Source organism: Phascolarctos cinereus, unplaced genomic scaffold (genome assembly GCF_003287225.1).
Source record: "Phascolarctos cinereus isolate Bilbo 61053 unplaced genomic scaffold, phaCin_HiC Scaffold_5;HRSCAF=322, whole genome shotgun sequence".
Lineage (NCBI taxonomy): Eukaryota > Metazoa > Chordata > Mammalia > Diprotodontia > Phascolarctidae > Phascolarctos > Phascolarctos cinereus.
This window is the reverse complement of record NW_027555958.1, coordinates 226,824,995-226,850,685: the sequence shown is the minus strand read 5'-3', so window position 1 is coordinate 226,850,685 and position 25,691 is coordinate 226,824,995. Positions and strand designations below refer to the sequence as shown.

The following is a 25,691-nucleotide window of genomic DNA, read 5'->3' as shown; positions in this document are numbered from 1 at the left end:
CAAAGTGCTGTCTATACATTATCTCTTCATTTTTCACAATGTGGTATAAGCACATCAAGGGAAATTGAGGCTGAGAGCTTAAATGACTTGCTCTTGTTGACCCAAATGGCAAATGTTAAAAGCAAAATTCAAACCCAGGTGTCTCTGGACTCCAGTTCCAGCACTCTTCCTGTTGTTGGATATTATATATTTGGGAAAGAAGAACCCTTAAGCAGTTTTCTTCTTCTTCCTCATTCTTCTTGACCCTCTTTTCTTCCTTTGACCCAAAAAATAATTGTTCATAAAAAGAATGAATAGATTTTGCTATGGACTGCTGAAAACCCTCTTGATGAAATGAGAGTATTTTGGTTCTCGTGTTTCAAAGTCATATGTAGTGTGAAGAAGAGAAGATTTAGGAGGGCAATGGCACCTGTCTCCAAGTGATTGAAGATGGTTTTTTTGGAAAAGAGATGAGGGTTGTTCTGCTTGGTTCCAAAGATCCCTATGACCCAATGTGCTGGAAATTTCTGAGAGAGAGAGAGATTTACCCTTATGTAAAGAAAAATTGGGGCAGCTTAGATGGTTCAGTGGATAGTGCACTGGTCTTTGAGTCAGGAAGATTCATCCTCGTGACTTCAAATCGGGCCTCAGACACTTACTAGCTGTGTGACCCTGGGCAAGTCATTTAACTCTGTTTGCCTTAGTTTTCTCATCTGTAAAATGAGTTGGAGAACGAAATGACAAACTACTCTAGTATCTTTGCTAAGAAACCCCCCAGTGAGTTCACAAAGAGTCAGGCATGACTGAAACAACAATAAGGAGAAACTTCCTGATGTTTCAAGCTATCTAAAAATGGAATAGAGGGGCAGCTAGGTGGTGTAGTAGATAGAGCTCTGGCCTTGGAGTCAGGAAGACCTGAGTTCAAATCCAGACACTTGACACTTACTAGCTTGTGTGACCCTTACTTAACTCAGATTGCTTAACAAAAAAAAGTTGAGTAGACTGCCCCAGGAGTTAATTAATGAACAGTCAATAAAATTGAGTGCCAGGCTCTGTGTTAAGCTCAGGGAATAAAAAAAAAAGGCAAAAAGAGGTCCCTGCCCTCAAGGAGCTTACAATCTAATCGATTCTTACTGGAGGTCTTTGAGCAAAAACGATGTTCACTTGTTGGAGATATTGTAGGGTAAATGCTTATTCACATGTGGTTTGGATTCAATGGCTACCAAGATCTCTTTCTATTCCAAGAATCTATGATTTTATCATTCGAAGTTCATCAGAAAAAATTGAGGAAAAAAACCATTTGCTTAGTTTTTGTTATGTTGGCAGGCAGAATCTTTTTTTCCACTATTTGAAGAGCTACCACTGTGTATCTTGTCCCATAGCCTAGTTTAAGGTACTGGTACCACGTTCATAAAATACACTAGCAGACCATGTTTCCTTTTTTGCCAAGAGCAGACTTCAGCACTGTGGTCTCTTTCATGTTTTCTTTCTTTCTTTCTTTCTTCCTTCCGTCTTTTTTTTTTCTTGGTCTCCAAAACAAGTAGCTGTTTTCAGACACCTTAATACACAATTAGGTGTGTCTGTTTATGCTCTGGAGACAGAGGGCTTCATGTCCCAGAGAAATACAAGGGCCTTGGAAGCAACCACAAACAGATGTTGAAAATGTCCATTTGTGGCGAGTACGCTACTTTAGCACTAGAAATAAACATTAAAGATTAAGCCCTTTAGTAGAAAGGGTGAGTGGCGATGGGGGTAGGGGGGAGTGAGAAAGGATGGCGGAATGTGTGTGTATGTTGAGGGGGGTGGTTTTTTCCTTTTTACTCCGTACTGGACCATTTGTTTATCTGTTGTAACAAGGAGAATTTCACTATTTGGGTTTGGCTGTTTGAAGGTTTTTGCCAAATGCTTAACAATCTGTAGGGTTTGATTTCTCTCAAAAAAAAAAAAACCACTTCGAGAACAAGGCTCCAAGAGTTTGTTTTTGTTTAAACCACTCAGAAGAGAAATCATCTCTTGTCCATTGTTAAAAGAGAGGTTTCAATCAAAGGGAAATTCTACATATTCTAAAATATACAAACAACTCTTTGAAAATGAAGCCAAATCAAACCCCAAAAAGAGACTATTTTTTTTTGCATGCAGAAGTTTTGAGTTAATTCTCCGTGCTGAGCATGAGTGGAAAAAACTCTCAGATTGTCAGAGGAACGAATCACCACTCTGCGTTTGGAGACGGAAGTTACATAAAGAACATTGTCTCAGGGCTGCATTAAGACTTTCTAACATGATTTTAGGCTAAATCCTAGCAACAAAGAAAAAGAAAACTTTTCACAAATGAATGCAAACTTCATTTCTAGTATTTTCCTAGCAAGTTTAAATATTTTTAAAGGACTTTATAACATTTTGGGCTTAAATCCTAGCAACAAAGGAAGAGAAAACTTTTTACAAATGAGCGCAAACTTCATTTCTAGTATTTTTCCTAGCAAGTTTAAAGTATAAAGAAGAAAAAAAAAGAAAACCAAACAAATGGCAACAAGCAAGAAACTAGAAAGCTGGGAAGCTTTCCAGTGGTAAATAGGACCAGGTTCCTGATTTATTGTATCTTTTAAAAAATATTAACTTAGTGCTTGAAAGTTTACCTAGGCCATCTCTTATTTTTCTTGTTGGAATATCCCTTATCTTCTAGGAAATATGATCATTTTCTCTATCAGTCTAGAGAAAAGAAGCTGATGTCAAGTCTAGCAGAAAGAGCATGGTGTTCAATTTCCAGAACCTTGAATTCTAGTCCCAGATCTGCCCCTAATTAACTTTGTGTCTTAGAGCAGGTTATTTAACTTTTCCATGCTTCAGTGTCCTTACATGATTGTGAAGCTACATGAAACATTTTTAAGTCCTTTGAAAGGTTAAAAATGCAAAGACATTATTGTTCATATCTTAAGTTATGGTTATTGTCAGTGATAAGAATGGTGATAGCATTAGGTACTGGAAGCAAGACATAAAACTGGGATGAGGAGAGTCGAAGGAAGTCTGGGAGGATAACTTGGGACTGAACCAATGCCCAAGACCCAAGATTTACTGAGAGGCTAGTTGTCACAGCAGAGCCATAACTAGCAATTTTAGTGCACAGGGCAATTCATTTTTCTGCTGGGGTTTGGGGAGACCCCTTAGATACCATTTCATAGTTGTGACATACAAGTCTCTGCCCTACTGCAAAGACATGGCATTTTCTCAGTTTTGGCACCCTGGTCACCCTCCATGGAACTGACTATGGGGAGGAGACTTTTAGACTCAGGGTTAATACAACTACCAGAAGTTCAAGGCTGAAATAAGTCAAACAAAAAAGAGTTAGAGGAACTCTGGGGCAGCAGATCAAATTAGGCATCATATTTATTCACTGATTCAGTAATCATTTATACATAGCATGTATTGTACTAAGTACTGAAGGGAAAAAATAAATAATATAGGCTTTGTTCTCAAGTAATTTAAAATCTAGTAAGGGAAATGAAGTATATACACAAAAGTAATAACTGACATTTATAGAGTACTTTAATATTTGCAAAGAATTTTGTAGACATTTAATTTTATTTTAAAAATAACTATAAGGGCATCTAGGTGGCTCGGTGGATAGAGCACCAGCCCTGCAGACAGGAGGACCTGAGTTCAAATGTGACTTCAGACACTTACTAGCCGTGTGACCCTGGGCAAGTCACTTAACCTCAATTGCCTCAGGAAAAAAAAAAAGGACTTGAAAAATAATTGTAATACAAGGTAGTGTGAGAGAAATGCCATAAGCAAAATACAAAATGCTTTGCAAGTTCAAAGGGGGGGAGAAATTTCTTCTAGCTGAGGGGAAGAATATCAAAGAAGGCTTTACAGGAAAAGTGGTATTTGAGTTGGGCCTTTAAAGAGAGATAGGATTTTGTTGAACAGAGATAGAGTGGAAAGCATTCTACACAGAAAGATCCGTGAAGGACAAAGGCAGAGAGGCATAAGAGTGCATGTTTGGAAAATAATGAATAGTATAATTTGGTTGGAATATAGGTATACACAGGGGAATAGTGAAAAATAAGACTGTAAAGGCAAGTTAGTTGAGATCTTAGGTGCAATAAATGTGTGTGTGTGTGTGTGTACATGCCCTATATAAGGTACTGCACAGACAGACCTACAATAAAAATAGATTTCTATAGTTCTTTAAGATTTACAGAAGTTTCCTCACTACAACCCTGTAAAGAAGATAGTATAGCTATCATATTATTCCTGCTTTACAGATCAAGAAAATGAAGCTTACTTGGGCATGGTCAAACTGCTAATTTGTGTTAGAGAAATCTGAATCCAAGATTTCTGACTCCATGTCCAACATTATTTCCACTGCACCACACTGTAGATAGAAATCTGAAGGATGAAATCATAAATCAAGAGGTAAAAGAGGGTCTCAGAGACAGCCTGACTCATTTTATAGATGAAAGAACTGAGGCCCAATGGGGTTAAGAGATTTGCCCAAGAACACACATGTAGTAAGCATGAGAAGTGGGATTCCTCTCCCCATCCTTTTTTTTCCTTGGGGAAGCTGGTCAGCAGTAGATAGCAGAAGGTGAGGCATAACACTTTGTAAAAGACTAGACTGGAAGTCAAGGCCATAGACATTCACGGGAACTAGAAAATAAAATGGGGTGTTGGAATTAAAGCCAGGAGTGAGGCTAAGGTACCATTATGCACCAGCAGCAAAAAAATCTTAATAGTGAAATAACTTTCTGCTCAGCCAGAGAGCCTCCTCTATATTTATTTGCTGGGAGAGGAGCCAAGTGCAGGGCCTTGAGACAAGTAGCTAGAGTGGATGTACCTGGCTATAAAGGGAAAGAAGATAGAGAAAAAGAAATGGTCTTGACATTGAAGCAGATTCAGTTCTAGCTCAACTTTTTGTTTTACATTCTAGATTAATTTGGATTAATTGGATTAAATTGAATTAATTGGATCAAGCCAATTCTATTGGAATGACTTTGGGGAGTCTGAATAAGATTGTTTGCCCCTAAAGTCTCCTTGGAATTTAGAAGGCCTTTAGGCAATCTGGGTAGCTTTGCTGTGGGTCCAGGATAGCCCTGGAGTTCCTTGACTACACAGAGGTACCCATCCCTTTGTCATTCAGCTTGGTGGGATAGGGCCCACCTATCAGTGGGGTAGGTCTGGGACTTCTTTTTTATAGGCTTACCTAATTGAATCTGCCCTATTCTACACCAGGGTATTTGACTATAATTAAATTATTCCCAAACAGAGAATAAGTATTATGATTCCCACATAAACCAGCCAGAACAGTAACTTTTTTTTTTTGGAAAGTAACTAGGTGATACAGTGGATACAGTGCTGGGCCTAGAGTCAGGCAGACTCATCTAGTGGTATGACCATACTTACTAGTTCTGTGACTCTGTGCAAGTCACTTAACCCTATTTGCCTCAGTTTCCTCATTTGTAAAATGAGTTAGAGGTGAAAATGGCAAACTACTCCAGTATCTTTGCCAAGAAAACCCCAAACAGGGTCACAAAGAGTCAGACGCAACTGAAACAACTGAACAATAACAAAACAAAAATGCATATTTGTTATGAGGATTTTATTTTTCTTTCCCCTTTGTTGAGGGAGGAAAGAAGAGGGAGGAAAAAAAATACTTGTTAACTGCAAAAATTTTTTAATGTAATTTGAGGCAGTGCTGAATTTTTATCATTATTTGTTACATTAAATTTCCCCTTCCCACCTTGACAAGACATCTGGAATAAAAAAGTCTTGACTCTTTGTAGGCCACGGTATACATTAGTTTTCTCCCATAGAAGAGCTAGATTTCATATAGATGCAGAGGATGTCTAAAAATTACCAGGTTCTAATTCTCTTCCTATTTCTTCATTAGCTTCTTTATCCAGTGCTTTCAGTCATGTCTGATTCTTTGTGGCCCCATTTGGGGTTTTCTTGGCAAAGATATTGGAGTGGTTTGTCATTTCCTTCTCCAGCTCATTTAATAGATGAAGAAACTGAGGCAAACAAGGTTAAGTGATTTGCCTAGAGGTCACACAAGTAGTAATTATCGGAGGCTGGATTTGAATTCAGGAATTCCTGACTCCATGCTTGGTATTCTATCTGCTTTGCCAGCTAGCTGCCCATTCTTTGGCTTTACTAGTTCAAATGGAGTCAATAGAAACCTGCTGAAGCATTTCCTATTAGCAAAGTGATTTAATTATCTCCTTAGAATTATCCCATGGGATTAATACATATTACTCAAAAGGTGAGACAGGTTGAGGAACAGAATCTTACTCTTGATGAGTCAGAAAATTAATGGCAAAGCCAGAATCAAAACTCCACAACTGAATGCTCAAGATCACAGTACAGCCTGCTAAACCACATTATGTTATGATGGAAAATTCTGATTAGGAATCAGAAAACTTGAATTCTAGTCCCTGCTGTGCTAAGTTATTTGACCTTGGCCAAATCTCTTAAATTCTGGGTACTTCAGTTTCCTTTCCAGCACTAACTCTATAATGATATGATCTATAAAGTGGGAAGAATAACATCCCATTAATCTACCTCATGTTGTTGCAAAAATTAAATGAGATGCATCTGAAAGTGAATTAGAAATTCTTATGCATCAGCTGGGCATGAGATATTATCTCTGGTTGTTTTCATTAGCTACTCTTTCCTCTAGCAGGATTAAATAGGCTATAAACATTAAGTGATTAGAAATCTGTGTGACTTTGGGCAAGTCACTTCCTTGGACCTCAGTATCTTCACCATTAAATTAAGAAGGTTGGACTAAGTAAGTCTCAGGGCTCTTCCAGACTTACGGTTCTATGGTCCTATGATTCAGAGTTCTGTTGATTAAGCAATTCTTGTTTTGGTCCTGCCCTGTGATTTTACTGGTATAAAGAACACCCAGTGAGGAAACCCTATGTACTCATGCCGATCAGCAACTGTTCTGACACTTACAGTCATAGAGAGTTGCCAGGAACATCAAGAGGTTACGTGAGTTGTCCAAGGTGACACAACATGTGTCAGAGATGGGACTCTGAGGCCAGTTCTTTATCCTTTATGCCACACTTCCTTTCTAAGTAATGACCAATCATATTTTCCTTTCCCCTCCCCCATCTCCATCATCTCCATGCCCCTATGAGTCAAGATAGTTTTGCACATGCTGTTAAGGTTAGGTCTCATCTTTTAACCATGTCCACACACACCTTCTTATCAGCCAAGTTTTGGTGTGCCATCTATAGCATCTCAACCAGCTCATAAATTTTAGCATTTAACATAGTCCCCACGTACAACCGGGGAAGGCCACAGGAAAATCTCAGGCTGTCCTGTCTGAAGTCAGCCCTCCTTGAGAGATTTACTCTAGCAACAATTTATCATTAAGTCGCAATTTTGAAAACAATCTTAATGGACCATACATGTTATCAAGTAAGAGTCAGTTCTCTATCTTCCATTTCCCCTGTTCTACTTTTTGCCTCCCCTCATTTTTTTTTCTTTCTACTAGGACTTCAGAAAGAGTTAATTATGCCACTGTAGGCAGATGCTATGACAGGAAGGCCTCCTCCTGATTTATGATAAGATTACTGATATTAAAGCTGCTATTTTTAGCACAGGAAAGACTCTCATTTACCTCTTTTCTCTTTCTCCCTTTACTTCTCTCTCTGTCTCTCTGTCTCTGTCTCTGTCTCTGTCTCTCTCTGTCTCTCTCCCTTGTTCTATGTTTTGGTAGCTATAAGTCATTAGTGGTTTTTAATTTTTCTGAAACATAAATAAGGTCTGAAAGGGTGGATTTGTCTCTTTTCCCCCCTTTTTTCTTTCTTTTTCTTTTCCTTTCTTTTTTCCCTTTCTTTTTTTTTCCTTTTTTTTTTCTTTCGTTTGGCTAATCTGAGGAACGCAACCACATCTGAAGCCACTTGGCTCATTATGAATTTCATGGAAACTGATTCCCTGAAAGTGCTTCCATATGTGCGTTCCCAATATATCCGATCCTCTCTAAACGGGAGGACAAACTTGTGCATGGACTGGAAATGACTTCAGGATGTGACAGAGCAGTCATATGACTACAGTGGCACCGTGTGTGGCCTCTCCTGAAAGACACGGTGTCCTGGGTGCTGGCTTCCGTCCTACAGTAGATCTGGTTTCAAAGACTATCGACCCTTCCCAGCTTTTTAAAAGTTCTTAATCAAGGACCAGAGAGGGTTATTCGCTTTTCTCTTCTACCACCCCCTCCCTTTCTTTCTCTACACCCCTCTTACCCAACCGACCCAATCCCTCCCTTTCTCTCCTCAAAAAGGAAATATATTATTCCAACAGGATCCTCAGAGAAAGTTTGGGTGGGTTTAAGGAAAGGTTGAAGTTACTGAAAATTGCCAAGGTTTTTTTTTTCCGTTCCCCAAGTCTAACATACTTTCTTAACTGTAGGATCAGATGGTCTTTCAGAATTTGCGAGTAAGCAGTGGAAAAGTACAATTCATGACGGCACTGGAAACAAATATTTATACTGGATAGTTGAGGCAGATTTTTTTTTCTCTTTTAAAAAAATGCAGGGTCTGCTAATCCAACTTTTCATTACTTTTGTTTGCTTTAGTAATTGGTTCAAACTCTCCTTTTGGTGGTCCCTCTTTTTGTTGAGGACAACTTCAGGTGTAGCTCAGTATAGCCAAACTTTGACACTTAATAGCTGTGTGACCTTGGGCAAATCATTTAACCTCTTTGAGCTTCAATTTTCTTATCAACGGATCAATGAACAAAGATTTATTAAGTACCAGTTCTGTGCCAGGAGCCAGGCTAAATGCTAAAGTCTCATTTTCTAAAAAGTCTTTCCCTCTACTCCTTAATCTTAGTACTTTACCTCTAAGATTATTTTCATTTTCTTCTGTCTCTCTGATTGTTTGTATATAGTTGTTTGCATGTAATTTCCTCCATTAAAGTGTTAGCTTCTTGAGAGCAAGGACTGGGGTTTTTTCCCTTATTTCTTTATATCATCAACATGTAGCACCGTGCCTGGCACACAGTAGTTGCTTAATAAATGCTTGTTGACTTGATTGGGAATACAAAGTCTCTGCCCTCAAGGAGATTATATTCTATTGGGGAAGACAACATATGTAAATATAAGTATATTCTGAATATATACACACTAAATACAAGGCAGTTTGGATAGGGAGTAAACTGGTAGCTAGGGGAATCAGGGAAGGTTTTCGTTATGAAATGGAAATAACTGTGAGATACTGACCTCACTGGGTTGTTGTGAGCCTGAAATGACGTAATGTGTGTCAAGTGCTTTGCAAACTTTAAAGTGCCAAATAAATGTCAGTTATTGTGATTATTAATATTATTCCCTACCTTTCTCCAGATGTGTGCTATGCGATAATTTTAGAATTAACTATATCATAAAAGACTGTAACATCCTTGATAAGACCAGTGATGGTAAAGTATGATCAAAAGAGAAAATAATAGGATGGTAGAAGAGAGGGAGACCCAATTCAAGTAAGCTGCTTGTGGGCAAGAATCATCTCGCCCTTTGTACTCGTATCCCTAGTCCCTAGCACAGGGCCTGGCATCTAGTGGGTGCTTAATAAATGCTTGTTGATTAGTTTACCTTATCGAGTCTTTTTTAGTGATAGCGGGGAAGAGTAGGAAAAATGAGTGAAAAGACCAATATATACCATGCTCGTTCTCATCTTACAAACTTGGTTCATGTCTGTTAGGCTTGCTTGTAATGTTCTCCTTTCTTTGCTAGACAAAGGGAACATATGTGAGCAAAATGTCCATGATGAATTTCCACATTATATACATGATGGATGGTATCGAGACTACCCACACTTGAGTGAAGGACTCCTGGTGTCCGGCAATGGCACCTTTGGTTGGACTGGTGGAACATAGCCAGTTAATGAAGGGATTCTGAATGTGCCAAAAGTACTTTGTTCAGTTCTTCTTGCTTGATTGAAGTATTTGTTATCTTACTTGGACTTGTGAAATTGGGCTTTCACTCCAGACTGGTGGAGGGGGGCATGCCTTGGTTTTAAGTTGTCAGAAGATTGAATAATAATGATGTCATATTTATTAGAATGGTAAGTTTCACCAAGGACTCTCCTCACAACATATGAGTGGAAGAATATTTCTATCTATTCATAATGTACTTTTACAAACTGGGCCTCTGAAGTAACCAACAGGACAGAACCCTGTGGGTGCTGTTCAATAACCTTTACCGGGAATGTTTCAACATATGATTCTAGTATTTACTTCATCCCAATGCCATAGAAGCCGGAGTCAATATGAGGACAGAACTGGTGGTCAAAATATATGTTTTCTAGCTCTTTTAGTCATTAGCTACATGACCTTGGGCAAGTACTTCCTCTTTCTGGGCCTCACCTATAACATAAGAGGATTGGACCAGATAATATCTAAGATTCCTTCTAACTTTCAAAAACTCTGTGATGGTTCTGTGAAAAGCAGTGAGGAGAGATTGGTGTGTAAGAGGGAGAAAAGAAAACCAAATTCTTGTAGAAATAATGAAGTCAACACTGAGAGGCAACAAATCCCTAGCTAAAAACCATGGTGAATATCAATATCACATTGTCAAAGTTAAAGGGCATGCCTTCTTTTCTGTTAGCAATAGGTCAATTATTTGGGGGAAGGGGATGCTAAACTTTGCAGAGGAATTTGGATATTTGTTGGGAGTTGTGTGTTGTATTCAAACAAAATGTATTAACAAATGTTTCAAAATCTACAATACTGTTAAGGAGGTGCAAAGGACCTACACTTTTTCATCAGGCAAAAAAGTCCTAGGTATGTCTCATTGTAGTTGATGCTGAAATAGTGTCAATGCTTTGAGGAGTTTAGGGACAGGGCCTGTGATTTCAACTGGTATAGGGAATTCTTGGATAAGGAAATACCCTCCACTAATACAAGTGGGTACCTTTTCTGCAACTGATAGAGAGGTGCCTAAATCACTAAGAGGTTAAGTGACTTGCCCATAGTCACACAGTCAGGATGAGTCAGAGGCAGAATTTGAACCCTGGTCTTTCTGACTTCAAGACATGGTTCTCTCTCTCTCCAATGCAGCATGCTGCCCCTATAAGTGCCATGAAGAAGTTAATATAAAGTGTTCAGGCTTCCTTTGAGTTTAATTCATCCATTAACTCCTGCCATTTAAAAGGTTCCAGTGAAGCTTTGAAGTTAGTACCTTATGGAGATAAAGGACATAGCAATTTCTATAACTTATCAGGGAAGGAGAAGTTGTTTTCCTTTTTTCCTCTACCTACCTCCTCAGTTAAAAAAAAAGAGTATATATGCATACATACTTACATATATCTATATCTATATCTATATCTATATCTATATCTATATCTATATCTATATCTATATCTATATCTATATCTATATCTATATCTATATCTATCTATATCTGTCTATCTATCTATCTATCTATCTATCTATCTATCTATCTATCTATCTATCTATCTATCTATCTATCTATATCTCCCATTGGCTGGGAGTGAGGAGGGGAGAATAGTAGGGTGTTGGTGGTCAAGTGGGTGACACAGGCACTAAGCTGACAGCCCCAAATTTAAATGCCAAGAAGGCTGTGTGCTGCTGCTCATTGGAAACTTCCAGTATTTTCATCCTAGAACTCTCCTTTCCTTTTTACACTCAACAATTCTTTTTTTATTGGGAACCTCCAATGTGGCTAACTCTGTTTCAGGTCACTGTGGAAGAGGCAAAAAAGTATAAAACATAGTCTTATCCCTCAAGGAGTTTATAATCTACTTAGGTAGACAGGACATATCTGTAATTAAAAAAAAACCTGGCAAATGCAAAGTAGTTGGCATAGATAGCAAATAGTGTTGGAGTTTGGAGAGTCTCCATCACTTCTCTTGAATTTTCTTTACTCTCTGTCTCCTGATGTACTACCATCTACCTGCTGCTTCTGATGGATTGGAATAGAATGGAAAAAAAACCTTTAAGCCTTTACGTTGTGCCTAGCATTGGGGATGTTCAGATAGAAAAAACAAGACGGTCTTTGCTCACAATCTAATGGAAGACACAGCATTGAAACAACTATATACAAAAAAAGAAATATGTAGGATAAATTAGAGGATATTCTCAGAGTAAAGCACTAAGACTGAGGAGCACTTGGACAGGCATCTATTTGCTGGGGCCTATGATAACTTAGGAATAATAGGCTTTTGTGAAGTCAGCTACCTTTAGGAAATGTCAGACCCTCAACCTAGCTCTCATTTACTCACTGTCCTGAGCAATTCGACTAGCCCAGGCAGAGCAGAGTTAGTATAGGATGTGGCTTAAGAGAATTTCATGAGCTCCCAAAGGGGTTCAACTTATGAGTGGGGCATTTATTAGGCACTGGAAAAGCTCAAGTCAGTGAATTGCATTTAGGTAAGTAATAGCTTCATAAGGTAACAAACAGATTTTTTAAAAAAGGATACACATTCAGGAAGAGAATAGAACAAATAAAATCCCATTTGAACAAAACCCTACCAACTCTCCTTTTTAACTGACATCAGCTATCCTTTGTATCCTGGCCAAATGTCCTTTGTAACTGACATCAACTGGCTTTATAATATTGCCAACTAGCCTTTGAAATGAGATGATACCTCTCCAATGGTACCCCCTGAAACACCTGAACTACTCCCATTGTCCAGAAAGGCCTTGCTGGTTCTGTTCTAAAGAAAGCCTTTGAAGGAAAACAATGACAGAAGAATCCACTTGTATGGGATGCTCTTGCTACTTTGAAGGTGTCCCCAGGGAACCTATACAATACTGGCACTCCCTACTTCATAGTGTTATTGTGACCAAAGCAAACTTTAAACTTCACTAGGGTAGTCAAGTCTCCAGGTGTAATGCAAGCACCTTGAGAGAAGGGACTAGTTTTTATTTTTATCTGGAGCCTAGCTCAGTGCTTAATACTGCAGTGTTCATTGAACACTGATTTCTTCAGGTTGGATGATCATGCTCTGAGTGAGGAATCTCTCTCAATTGATACAAATAGGCAGCTCATCTTCAAAGTCTTAGGAAATTGCTTGGGTGGGGCAACTAGGTAGTGAAGTGAATAGAGCACAGTCTCTAGGGTCAGGAGGACCTGAGTTCAAATCCTGCCTCAGACACTTGACACTTTCTAGCTGTGTGACCCTGGGCAAGTCACTTAACCCCGATGCCTAGCCGCCCCCCCCAAAAAAAAATTGTCTATGGCATCAAGAAGTTTTGAAGTCAGTATTATAAGCATACTCCAACTGTGTGCCCAGCACTGCTCTAAGCATTGGGGATGCAAGAAAGGCAAAAAACAATCCTGCTCTAAAGAAAGGTACTTTTTAAAAAAAATTAATTTCTTTTGAATTATCAACAATCACTTCCATAAGCTTTTGAGTTTAAAATTTTTCTCCCCCTCCCTCCCCAAGATGGCGTACAATCTGATATAGGCTATACCTATACATTCCTATTAAACATATTTTCACATTAGTGATGTTAAGGAAGGTACTTTTTAATGGGGGAGACAAATAAATAAGTAGGTTTATATAAGACAGCAGAAGGAAAGGCAGTCTAAAAGGGGAAGGCTCTAGCAGCTGTAGTTATTCAGTCAGCATACATCAGAAGTAGGATGTGAAGCCAGGTCTTTCTGACTCCAGAGGCTAGCCTTCTATCCATTACACCAAAGGAGCCTCTCAAAGTGCTACATAAAAATAAGTTACTATTAATTATTGTTATGAATTATGACTTGGTAGATAAGTAGCACACTTAAAACCTAACGAGTTCTAAGTCTGCCTCTGTTGAAGTTCTTGACCATACTCCCCAAGCTTACCTGAACCCTGGTTTAGGAAGCCAGAAAGGGGGATTGGTAACATGGCACTCACCAGGACCCCCAGGGCCATCTTCTTAGGGGCTTTTGTTAAATGAGTGGAAAATATTCTTATTTCACTTTAGCTGATGTGATGGCAATTTGAATTTTAGCACCTGATGGCTTAAAAAAACCCAAAACAACAGCTCTAAATGGTTAGGGACAGGAAGGATGACTGAATGAATCAAGATACAGTGGCCAAGTAGCCCAAGAAGGGGGCTAAAGCCTGGGAGTTCAGATGAAAAACACAGTGATTGGAAGTACAGAGACAGACGTATTCAATAAAGGAAAATGTAATTAAAGTATCTGCTTCTGTGGTAATTATCATACATAAACGAAAGGCTCAGAAAGCCTTTGCATTTTTTTAAAAGCATACTGTGCACCTCAAGGGTTGGATTTTTCCCCTGCAACAGATTATTTTAAATGATCTCAGGTTGCACTTTGGAAAGCTGTTAAAACTTCCTCGCACAGAAGACATATGCAAAAGTTTAGGAAACATTTCTTTGGTAATGTACCAATAAGTTAAAATGACTAAGCAAATTCCAGCAAATTGCATTGTTTGTAAGTTATAAAATTATCCCATAATCCTTTTAAAGTCCACATCAAGTTGCTGTGCCCAGAAGGAGTTAACCTCGGGACATTACAGTCTGTAGTAACTGGAAGTGATTGGCCAAAGTGCCGTAAACCTGGCGGAAATTTGTTGCATTGTTTTCCATAAACCACAACCAGAGCTCATTAATTGAAAAATGAATGTCAACTGGCATTAGCTGGCATCCATAAACCAAAAGGCACAATGACCCTGGCATGTGATGGGTTGTAAAAAACATCAGCAAAATGGTAACAGGTAAAAAAGGGGGGGGAGGAAAAGAAAGGGGAAAAATGTGAATTCAAAACCATCTTAGAACTTACTGGCAAAATGCCAAGAATGGAGCTTTAATGAGGCTTCTGCATCAAAATAAATGAAACCACATGGAATTTTAATTATTACTACAGTATTTTAAATACAAACACACAAGAGGAGTATTCTCTGCTTTAAACAGTCTGTCTTGTGTGAACTCTGTGGCCCAGTGGGGAAGACATTGACATTATGAATGTGACTTCATTTCTCTTTTAAATTGCTAATGCTATTCAGGCTTCTCTTACACGCTCTAAGCATTTGAACTTGATATATGCAGAAGGAGTCTGCCTAAAACTCTAGGCTGAGCCAGCTACAAGTTCAGTTCACCTACATACTTTGAGACAAAAATGTTTTGGCTTAACAGCAACTGTGGGTTACATTCATTGCCTGAGTTGTGCAACCTTATACATAAGCTTGGGGGTAGAAGGGTGGGGGGTAGGTGGGGAAGCATGAACAAAATCCTCTTCATCTCCCCTACACTCCCATGTCTGCCTCTGGGTGTCAATTGAACATCTTGAGCAAGTCACCCCAGGAACATTCACTACTTTCCCTCCAGCTTTTAACCTCCCTTTTTCATGGTGCAGTGTGTCAAAGGAAGGGGCGCAGGTAGGATGAGCAGAGTGAGGGAATCTGGAGTCAGCTCAGGGGATTTAGCTGAGCCAGAACTGGTTTGTCATCCTGAAGGTATTTGCTTCTGGTTGCAGAAGCTGCCTGCCATTTTTTCCCCTTGGCCTGTGGGCCTATAGTTTTGCTTAGAGTGGGTAGTGAGGGTGGGAAAGTGTGGGCATTTCTCTCACTGTGGCCGATTCTGCCCTCCTCTCTTTGAACTTTGGAGCTCTGATGCTTTTGACTTCTACCCGTGACACTCAATAGGGAGGGGCAGACTGCTGAGTTAATTAATTAATTAACTGGCTCTACTAGCCTATGTGATTTGCTTAATGTGAGAGAAAGGCAGGTTAGCAGGTACAGTTTTTGATGGTTATTTTCACAAGTCCAGATTCAGGTTATAGAACATGGTACCGCCATATAACCCAATCCTCTTTAAACAAATTCAATCCAATCTAACAAATGTTTATTAAGCATCTGCTATGTGAAAAGCTTTGAGCTAGGTACCAAATAGTACCTGCCTTCAATGAGCTTTTGTTGTTGTTCAGCTGTGTCCAACTCTTTGTGACCTCCCCCCCCCAATTTGGTGTCACAAAGATACTGAAGTGGTTTGCCATTTTATTCTCCAGTTCATTTTACAGATGAGTAATTGAGGCAAACAGGGTTAAGTGATTTGCCCAGGGTCACATAGCTAGTAAATGTCTGAGGCCTGGTGACTTCAGGCGTAGCACTTTATCCACTACTTCACCTCTGTGCCCATACTTGACCCTAAAGCCATACTCTATAAGCATCTTGATCCCCATAATACGAAATTCTCAGGGTATCCTAGAAGGAGAGTGAAATTTGAAAAAAAAAAGTCAGTGAGGGGTACATTCTTATTTGTCAATGCCTTTAAAAATTAATAAAGATTTTTCCAGGTTCCTAAAAACAATAGAGCAGGATGAGACGGGGCTCATTGGAAGCAATTGACCCTTTAGTTAAAGCACTTGTAACTTAAGAGGACTTATTTCAGTTCTTTTAAATTTGGAGGACTGGAGTTAACTGTACAAGTAAGAATCAGCATGCATTTTTAAAGATTATTATTATTAGGGATTTTTAGTGCAATGTTCAGCCAATCCAGAAGGTTAATTTCTTAATGAAATGGCCTAAAACTTTGATTTCTTCTGTTAGGTACCAGTATTGCCTATCGAGTCATAGATTTAGAAGTCAGAGGACATTAAATTTTCGAGAGAAACTTCTGCCTCCAGGTTATGGGCACAAACTTAATCCAGATCCCCAGTTAACATGAAGTGAAGCCATTTCTGCAGGATGGGATTTGACTTGTCTCTTAGATGAGGTATAAGTTGGGCACTTTGCTTCTTCGTATGCCACCTATTACAGCACAAAAGCCATTGTTACAGCTGGCACGAGTCAGGCCCCCTCTCACAGACCAGAGGCCTGAAATTCGGTGAAATCAAAGGCACTCAGCTCTTCACCCTCCACGTTAATCTATCCAATTTATTATGGGAATTTCTTGGTGGAAGTTCTGAGAAGGATCCCTGACATCCCCATTGGGTATACATTCCCTAGAATCACAGAATATGAGAGTTAGAAGGAACCATAGCAGTAATTAAATTCATCTCCCTCATTTTACAGGTGAGAAATCTGAGGCCTAAAGAGAAGTTATTTGCCTGAGGTCCCCATACAAAAACAATAACAATCATAATAATAGCTGACATTTATACGATGCTTTAATCAGAGTTTCATTTCTGAGATCAAAGGCCCTCAGCTCTTCAACCTCCAAGTTGATCTATCCAATTTATTGAGGGAATTTCTTGGTGGAAGTTCTGAGAAGGATCTCTTAGACACCACTGTTGGTTTATACATTCCCTAGAATCACAGCATATGAGAGTTAAAAGAAACCATAGCAGTATTTAAATTTAGCCCTCTCATTTTACAGATGAGGAAACTGAGGCCTAAAGACAAGTTATTTGCCTGAGGTCCCCATACAAAAACAATAACAACCATAATAAGAGCTGACATTTTTTACAATGCTTTAAAATTTGCAAAGGACTTTACATATACCATCTCATTTGTTGTTATTTTTCTTCTTCATGAACTCTTCATGAACACCCATTTTAGAGATGAGGAAACTGAGTTTCAGGGAGGTTCAATGAATTGCCATGATAACCCAAGGTAGTGAGTGCCTAAAGCAAGATTTCAACCCAGGTCTTTTCTGACTCTTAAGACTGTACTGTGCCATGATAAGTAAGAAAGTCTATGAGTTTATTGAGATCTAGTACAATTTTTATTTAGCATTACGTTTACTTAAAAATGAGAAGAATAATTTAAAAAAAACCCCAACAACTACTGAGTGTTGACTAAGATTGACAGGATCATATTGGGAAATTTCATTTTGGCATGGTTCAGTTTGGAGGGTCTGCTGAATACTTGTCCTTGACAGCAAAATGACAACTGTTGGACCTATTCATTCATTTCTGCACTATACTGCAGGAGATGATGCGCTTTTAAACTGTTTCTGGAGTTCAGTGAAACTCTGAAATGCAACCAGAAAGAGGAGGGTGAAGAAAAACCCAGGATATGGTGTTAGAGTTTGCCCTTGTGACATAGCTTATGAATTTTTGGTTGCTGTTCTAAAAGTGCTTTGGGCTTCTTTGGGAGATGAAAAGAGCTTATTGATAAATGCTGTAAGACTGAAAACTGACCTATCCTTTTGAAGATGTATTTGTGAATCATGCTTCCTTTTTTGGGAAACTATAGTTTATATCGTTCTTTTTTTTTTCTTAAAGAATTATTTTAATTGATATTTACAGATTTTTCCCCCATCTTTTGTTATAATTTTTAGGTGCTTCAGAACTGGGCCCCTTTTCAGACCCCAGGCAGTTCACAAGTATTTCATCCCTCACTGAGAGCCGCTTCTCCAACCCACGAATGCACTATCCAGCCACGTTCACTTACACACCGCCCGTCACCTCAGGCATGTCCCTCGGTATGTCAGCAACCACTCACTACCACACCTACTTGCCACCACCCTACCCCGGCTCCTCCCAAAACCAAAGTGGACCCTTCCAGACCAGCAGCACTCCATATCTCTACTATGGCACTTCATCAGGATCATACCAGTTTCCCATGGTGCCAGGGGGAGACCGCTCTCCTTCCAGAATGCTTCCGCCATGCACCACCACCTCGAATGGCAGCACGCTAATAAACCCCAACTTGCCCAACCAGAATGATGGTGTTGACGCTGATGGAAGCCACAGCAGTTCTCCAACTGTTTTGAATTCTAGTGGCAGAATGGATGAGTCTGTTTGGAGGCCCTATTGAAATTTCTCCAGCAGTGGCCCAAACACCTGCGAGCCCCGCCCCCAACAACAACAACAGAAAACCAAAATACAAAACCAAAACCATATATATATACATACATTTGTGCACATACATACATGCGACATGCAAGCAAATACATGTGCGCATGTGTGTATTATGCATACACATGTATGGTGTATATGTGCACATATGCACTACATATGGTGTGCCCATACACACATATATGCAGGTATGCGTACTGCAATGCACATGTATGTATACATATGTATATGGATAGCAATGCAATACATATGTATATATGTATATGTGTGTTTTATATATGTATGCATGTGTGTACATACACGTATACATATGTGTATATATATATGCTATCTATAAAGTGCCTGTAAGTCATGTTGTTTATCATTGTTACGAGGATCCATAATACCAGGAGGAAAACAGCCAGGCAGTATCCTCCATAGTTGAGTTTCAGATTATGTGAATCCCAGCACATTCTTTGCTTTTGAAACAGCTACCCTATTTTCTTCCTATTTAAAAATGTACTTTTGCATACCAACAAACAAAAAAGGTGGTTGTTGGGTTTTGGTTTTTTTTTTTGGTTACTGTTGCTTGGACTGTCATGAATCATTTGTTCTTGTGCCAATTCAGAGAGGTGGACTCCAGGCATTAGGAGGAAAAAAGCAATGCAGCTCCCTCTGTGTGCTTGAAACTTCACAAACCCTCCATATATGGTGAAGGCCATATGAGGTATTGGACCAGTGGATCCGGCCAGTGCATTTTGCAATCCAGCTTACAAAGTTGGTGTAGATAGATGCACATAAAGGAAATAGGTAGAATGAGAGCTTCCATTCAACTCTAGGCTATTCCTAATAGATGTTGCAAACTTCTCTTTAACTTGCTGAAAAGAAACAATTGAATTTTTTTTTTGGTTCACATTTTTTTTTCTACATTAAAAAAAATTACTCTTTGCGGTACCAATTGGAATAAGTAATCTTAGTGGGGTTTTTCTGGCCTTTTCCCGGTTAACCAAAATGAACCCCTCATGCTTAAAATCAAACTCTTTATTTTTTATGAAAAAAAAATGAGAATGGCAATACCTTCTTATAGCCATAAGGGTATAGATAGTGTTTGTGTTTGGCTGTGTGTTGTTATTTGTTTTCTTTTTCTTTTTTTTTTTTAAATTATGAATATGTGTAAAATCTGAGGTTTCTTGCTGACATGGATGGTCATATAACTTTAAAGAAATATTTATAATTATTTAATGACATTTGGACCCTTTAAACATTTCTTAGTGTATTGCTATGTTGACTTCGGTCTCTAAAAGTGCTTTTTATTAAGTAACAAAATTTCTTCAGTGGGCTATAGCCATACCTGAAACATTGCTAAGCAATTTCAGTTTGTCCAGGCATAATGTGATTTTAAAAATGCTTTCATCCCCAAGTATTTTGGATGTAGCATGTTTTTCGTGATGTATGAAGGAAGTGTTGCGTTTAATTCAATTAGATCTTTGGTTACCTTCAACACAGTTTGCCTTTTTAAGCAATAAAGATTAGGGAGTGAAAAAACAACCTTTTAGCTTTATCACTTATGTCGCCCTTCATCAGCATGAAATGCTGGAGTGATGTGGTTTCTTAACTTCTTTCAACTGGAAATGATTCTTGTCACATTAAAGAGACAAGCACAAGTAAATCATTGAACTGCAGGGAAAAAAAATGTTCTGTGGTTTCAGAGTTCAGCAAAACTCCAATCTCCAGGTTTCATAGTGAAGATGCAAGTCACCTTAAAGCCACATATGTGGATAAAAGCCTCTATCAGAACACACAACAATCCAGGGAAGCAAAATTGCCCCTGGTGTTCTTAATCAATCAGTTTTGCCAATCCTGAAATCAGGGGAGACCAAGTCTACTCTGCCCAGGGCCCTCCTGGCAACCTGCCACACCATTTACATTTAAAGGAGCAGATCTCCGGCCATCTTTTGTCCTGAAAAGGAAGGTTGGCATGAACAGAGGACAAGTCTCAGCAGGTAGCTGGACTGAGAGGGAATACAGCATGTTAGGACCTGCTGTCTTTGAAATTGTGGTTCTTCATATAAAGAGTAAATCGAGGTGTTTAGGGGCTACACTGGAGAGGAATTTGGGCTGTACCTGCCCTTTGGGATGCACTTTTACCACCCTTACAGTCAAAAAGCCGTCAGTCTTTACAATAATGTGAGGTCATGTCATGTAATGACATCAGGTCTATTCTTAGCCAAAACTACAGGATAAGTTTAATATCATTACCATAGAGAGACCCAAATTTAAATTTTGAACCCTGCCCCCCCAGCAAAATGTGTCCAAAAATTCCATTCTCCCCCAGTATTGCCCCCAGCCTTCAGAAACATTCTTGTTCTTCCACATGGGGTGGAAACTCATCTTGTGGGCTTCTGATACCTAGGCTGAGTGGCAGTGGGGCCTGTGGGTGATGTTACATTATATTCCTTGTTCAGCTCCTAAAAAAAAAAATTGAGGGGAAAAAAAAATCTTTGCCTTCTAAAGGTTGTATACCAAGTATGCTTAGATGTATAAGCTACTTTTCCTATTTCTTAAGTTTTCCTTTAAAGATGGAAGCTGTAATTGATACTATTTATTGTTGGTTTGTGGCAGCTTGAAGCACGCCACTGCCCATTATTTGTAAGTATAAAGTATGTGTGTTGGTTTCAGCAGCACTTAAAAAAGCCAGTGTCTGGTTACACATTTCAATGTTAATTAATCGAGAGGAAAATGTTACTGCCAGTGCCAGCTGTAGCCTATTTAATTAAAAAAAAAGGTACTATATTTGTACGTTATTTTTTATGCAGAAAAGGGCTTTTTAAAAATTACTGTACACATATTAAGTGATTTTTTTAGGGATGCTTTTGTGTTGAAATGTTGTTATAGTGGCTGCAGGCAGCAACCCAGAAACACTTTAAAAAAGATTTTTTTTTCCTTTGGTAAAATTCAAGCACTTCATTTCTTTTTTCCTTTCTTTTTCTTTTTTTTTTTTGGTGGGGGGGTAATTCCCACTTCTTAGATGAATCTCTTTTTTTTAAGCCTTTTTTCCCTGCTTTAGTGCATGTGCTTTTTTTTTTTGACAGGACCTTAAGTTTGCATTGGGAGATGTACTTGATTTTCAGTTTCAAGAAAGGGGGAGAAAAAGTCTTCCTATTCAGATAGAGCAGGCCTGAAGGAGATGTGTTTTCCTCAGGGCTAAAACAGCACAGTCCTGTAGGCAGCAGAAATGTTGGCAGAGTTTATAAAGTGACCAACAAAGCTTACCCTACCATCCATCTCCGGGTACCCCAGTTGTCTCACAAATCTCACTATGTCACAGATCCTAAACAGGTGCCGAAGTTCTTCTTCCAAATTGACAGAATGTCATCTAACTAGTTCCTGTAGATTTTCAACAAACCAACTATCATTTACTCTTTAGTTACCTGCATTAGGCCAGCACCCTTTCAAACGTGCAGAGAAACATAAGCCATTAGACCCAGCAGAAGTGAGGAGAGGTGATGTATGCGCTGGTTCACAAGAGTTCATTCCCATCTCGATTGTTAAGGCCCGGTCCAGAATCTAGGTTAACTCGACTGACCACAAAACATTCTCAAAAGCAATAGTTACACCAATGATATTCGAGAAAACGATCAAGAAAAAGACCAGTCTTCTGAACGTTGAATTTGTTATTTTTAAATATAATTCATTTCGTTTTAACATTTTCTTTGTGACAATTTTTAGATGTTTGTTTACTTCATGTTTACAAATAACGGTTTGCTTATTAGTGCAGTATGTTTAATTATATCAGCCAAAACCATACTTTACAGTAATTTTTTAGGTATTATGAATGAAATTCCATTTTTTTTGGATATGCTTTACCATTCTTGGTTGCTGATGGAACAAAATATTTGTAGCATTATGTGTAAATACATGCTTTTTTTAATTTTTATTTTTTCCCCAATTGTTGTGCTTTCCATGCACATATTGTACAAATTCTGCTTTGTGCCACAGATCACGATTGTGGATGAGTTTACTTTTAACTTCAAAGGGACTATTTGTATTGTATGTTGCAACTGTAAATTGAATTGTTTGGCATTTTTCTCATGATTGTAATATTAATTTGATGTTTGGATTTAATTTTCAATAAAATGGCTTTTTTGTTTTGTTTTGTTACCTGTGTGTTTCAGACTTCTCTCTTTACCCTCTCTTCTAGTCTTTTTCAAGTATTTACCCCTGCACCTGGTTGAATATTTTCACATGGCCTTACAACATACCAGGGCCCAAAGGAGAATACAAATCTTGAATAACCAGTGAGAGAAGGAATTTGGGAAGGAGCTCTCTTCCTGTCTGGCCCCATGCCTGGAGACAGATGGGAGAAGAATCTACCCTTGAGTTTCATTTCCCTTTCATCTACTAGGAGAGACAGCTATGGTATAAGTGGGGTGAGCACTGGATTTGGAGTCAGAAGACTTGGGTTCTAATTCTGGCTGCTTCTTACTGCTTGTATGACCTGTGGATCTCCCTTTCCTCATCTATAAAAAAGAAGGGGTGATATTAGATGATTTCTTTTTTTTTTTAGATGATTTCTAAGGATCCTTCCAGCTCTAACTCCCATGGTCTTTGATTTCTAACCTTGGATGGAGCTACTTATGGATTTTTGTTGTTGTTGTCATTTTCCACTCTTCATGACCCCTTTTGGGGTTTTCTTGGTAGAGATACTGGAGTGGTTTGCCATTTACTTTCCATGAACTTGCATGAGAAAATAAATACGTATTTATTTGAAAATAAATTCTGACATTTAACATTTCCTTCAACTATTTAAAAACCTTATTCTGAGAAGACTTCATCAGACTGCCAAAGGGGTCCATGACACACAAAAAGTTGAGTGCCTGTCCTGTCATGACCATTCCCTCTAGAGTAAATAGTCAACAAGGCCTACCTGTGTTGAGCCTACTAATCTCCTGTTTTTCGGAGGCCTTTCTTTATGCTTCATGTTTGCTGTTTCTTTTGGCTTACCACACTCCTATAAAGAAGGCCACAGGAAATTGTGGTACAGACAAACTATAGAATTTGCTCCAGTTCACACATATCAGCCTAAAAGTAAGATGTCCCCTTTTAAGGGATTGTCCTCTTTCTTAAGGTTCTCAAGAATATCGTAGCATTCTCGAGAGTATTTAGGAGAATTCGAGTTTCTAAGGGTAGGAACATTTTAGGACACCTCTACTGATCCTTGAGTTGATGCCTGTCACCTGTTTCCAGCTCTAAGGGGATAGTTTAAAAAAAAAAAAGACTAAAACCCACCCAGAACAAACCCAACACTGTGTTACATTTCTGGTCAGAATTGCTTCAGCAATAGCTATTCCATTTTAAAAGGGTGATCTAATTTGGGGCTAGATTTTGCTCATGTTCCTAACTTTTCTGCTGATACAGTATATGTCCCCTTATTTTCCATTTTACAAATCTTATCTGCCCACACAGTGTAGTGGAAAAGTAGAAACCCATAATGAGTCCTGGTTTTATCACTAACTCTCCGAATGACCTTTGGTGGGCAAGCCAAGTGACTTCTTTATGACCTTGGTCAAGTCAACAGACTTGTTTGGGCCTGAATTTCCCCATCTATAAAACAAGATAGCTTAGGAGTGATAGTGTGGTGAATGGAAGTAGTGTCAAATTCAAATAGGAACTGATCTCTGCTGGTACATAGTGACTTAGAAAACCATAAACCAGCATTATTTGTGCTGTATTTTTATTTATTTTGATAAACATTCCAATTATATTTAATCTAATTTAAGAGTTCCAGTGGCAAAAGTTTTGAGGACCTGCAAGTTTGACACCCTCTGGCATAGTGGATAGGCCATTAGACTTGGGAGTCTGGGAGACCTGAGTTCAAATTCCCCCTCAGACATTTTACTAGCTCTGTGATCCTAGGCAAGTCACTTAATCTCCAGAAAGCTCAGTTTCCTTATCTGTAAGAAGAGGGGCCTGAATTGGGATTGCTTCTAAGGTTCTTTTCAGCTCTAACTATTCTATGATCCTAAAAGGTAAATTACAAGGCCCTTTCTGGCTCTGACAGACTGGGATCCAGGCCTTAATTACAACTATGATAAGACCATGGAATTAGAGTGGATAGACCTGCCTGCCATTTAAGGCATTGAAATAGGATGGCTAGCTAGGAATTGGAATTACAACCACAAAATAATCATCTGAATTCCATTGAAAAGATGAGAACTTCCACATAATAGCAATAGTAATAACAGTGGTTTATTTTTTGTGTAGAATTTCAGGTTTGATGAATGCTTACACAGATTGCCTTGTTTCCTTTGCTTCTCCATGTTCTCAAGTGACAGCTGTATTATCTATCTTTTCAAGGATTTTCATTACTTCAGTGAATCTCCAAGTCTAATTCACCTTGAGGTCTATAGCCTGTTAAGAGAGAAACCACTGACTTCTCTCCTCCTGTTTCTCCCTTTCTCTCTCTCTCTCTCTCTCTCTCTCTCTCTCTCTCTCTCTCTCTCTCTCTCTCTCTCTCTCTCTCTCTCTCTCTCTCTCTCTCTCTTTTTTCCAGGCTCACTACACATTCAACAAATGGAGAACAAAGCTGGGTGGACTTGTTTAAACTCCTGTTTAGGATGGTGAGGGGGAGCAGAGACTTTGCCTACATGCAACATGGCCACTGTCTTTCTTGCTAAAAATAATAGATCAGAGGAGAAAGAAATACAATCACTGTTGTTGACCCCACCATCCCCTCCCCCAACCCTCTCTCCCAAATATTTAATCATCAGATATTTCTGTGTGAGTGGGTGTTTCCTGTTCACTCAATCCCAGCCGAGACTTAGGCTAATAAACACCTCAGCTTTCTGTCTCTGAGTTTATTTGGCCTGGGAAATGGGTATTACCATGTAAACAGGAAGCCCCCTGAAGTTATTATCTACAGATGCTGTTGAAGAGTCACATGTTTGTATTTATGGGAGCTGAAAACAGTCTGGAAAGGAGGAGGAGGTAGGGGAAGCCCTCAGTCACAGACATA

General features: G+C 38.9%; 1 protein-coding gene across 2 annotated transcripts in view; it reads left to right on the top strand.

The window, feature by feature from the left end:
• Positions 1–22,837, top strand: part of RUNX2 (RUNX family transcription factor 2) — a 173,617-nt gene extending 150,780 nt beyond the window's left edge. For both annotated transcript variants that reach the window (XM_078155334.1, XM_020993833.2), the window contains one exon: positions 18,178–22,837. In XM_078155334.1, the coding sequence (XP_078011460.1) occupies positions 18,178–18,656 (479 nt within the window). In that variant the 3' untranslated portion in view covers positions 18,657–22,837. The remainder of the gene's footprint in view (positions 1–18,177) is intronic.
• Positions 22,838–25,691: the final 2,854 nt, after the last annotated feature.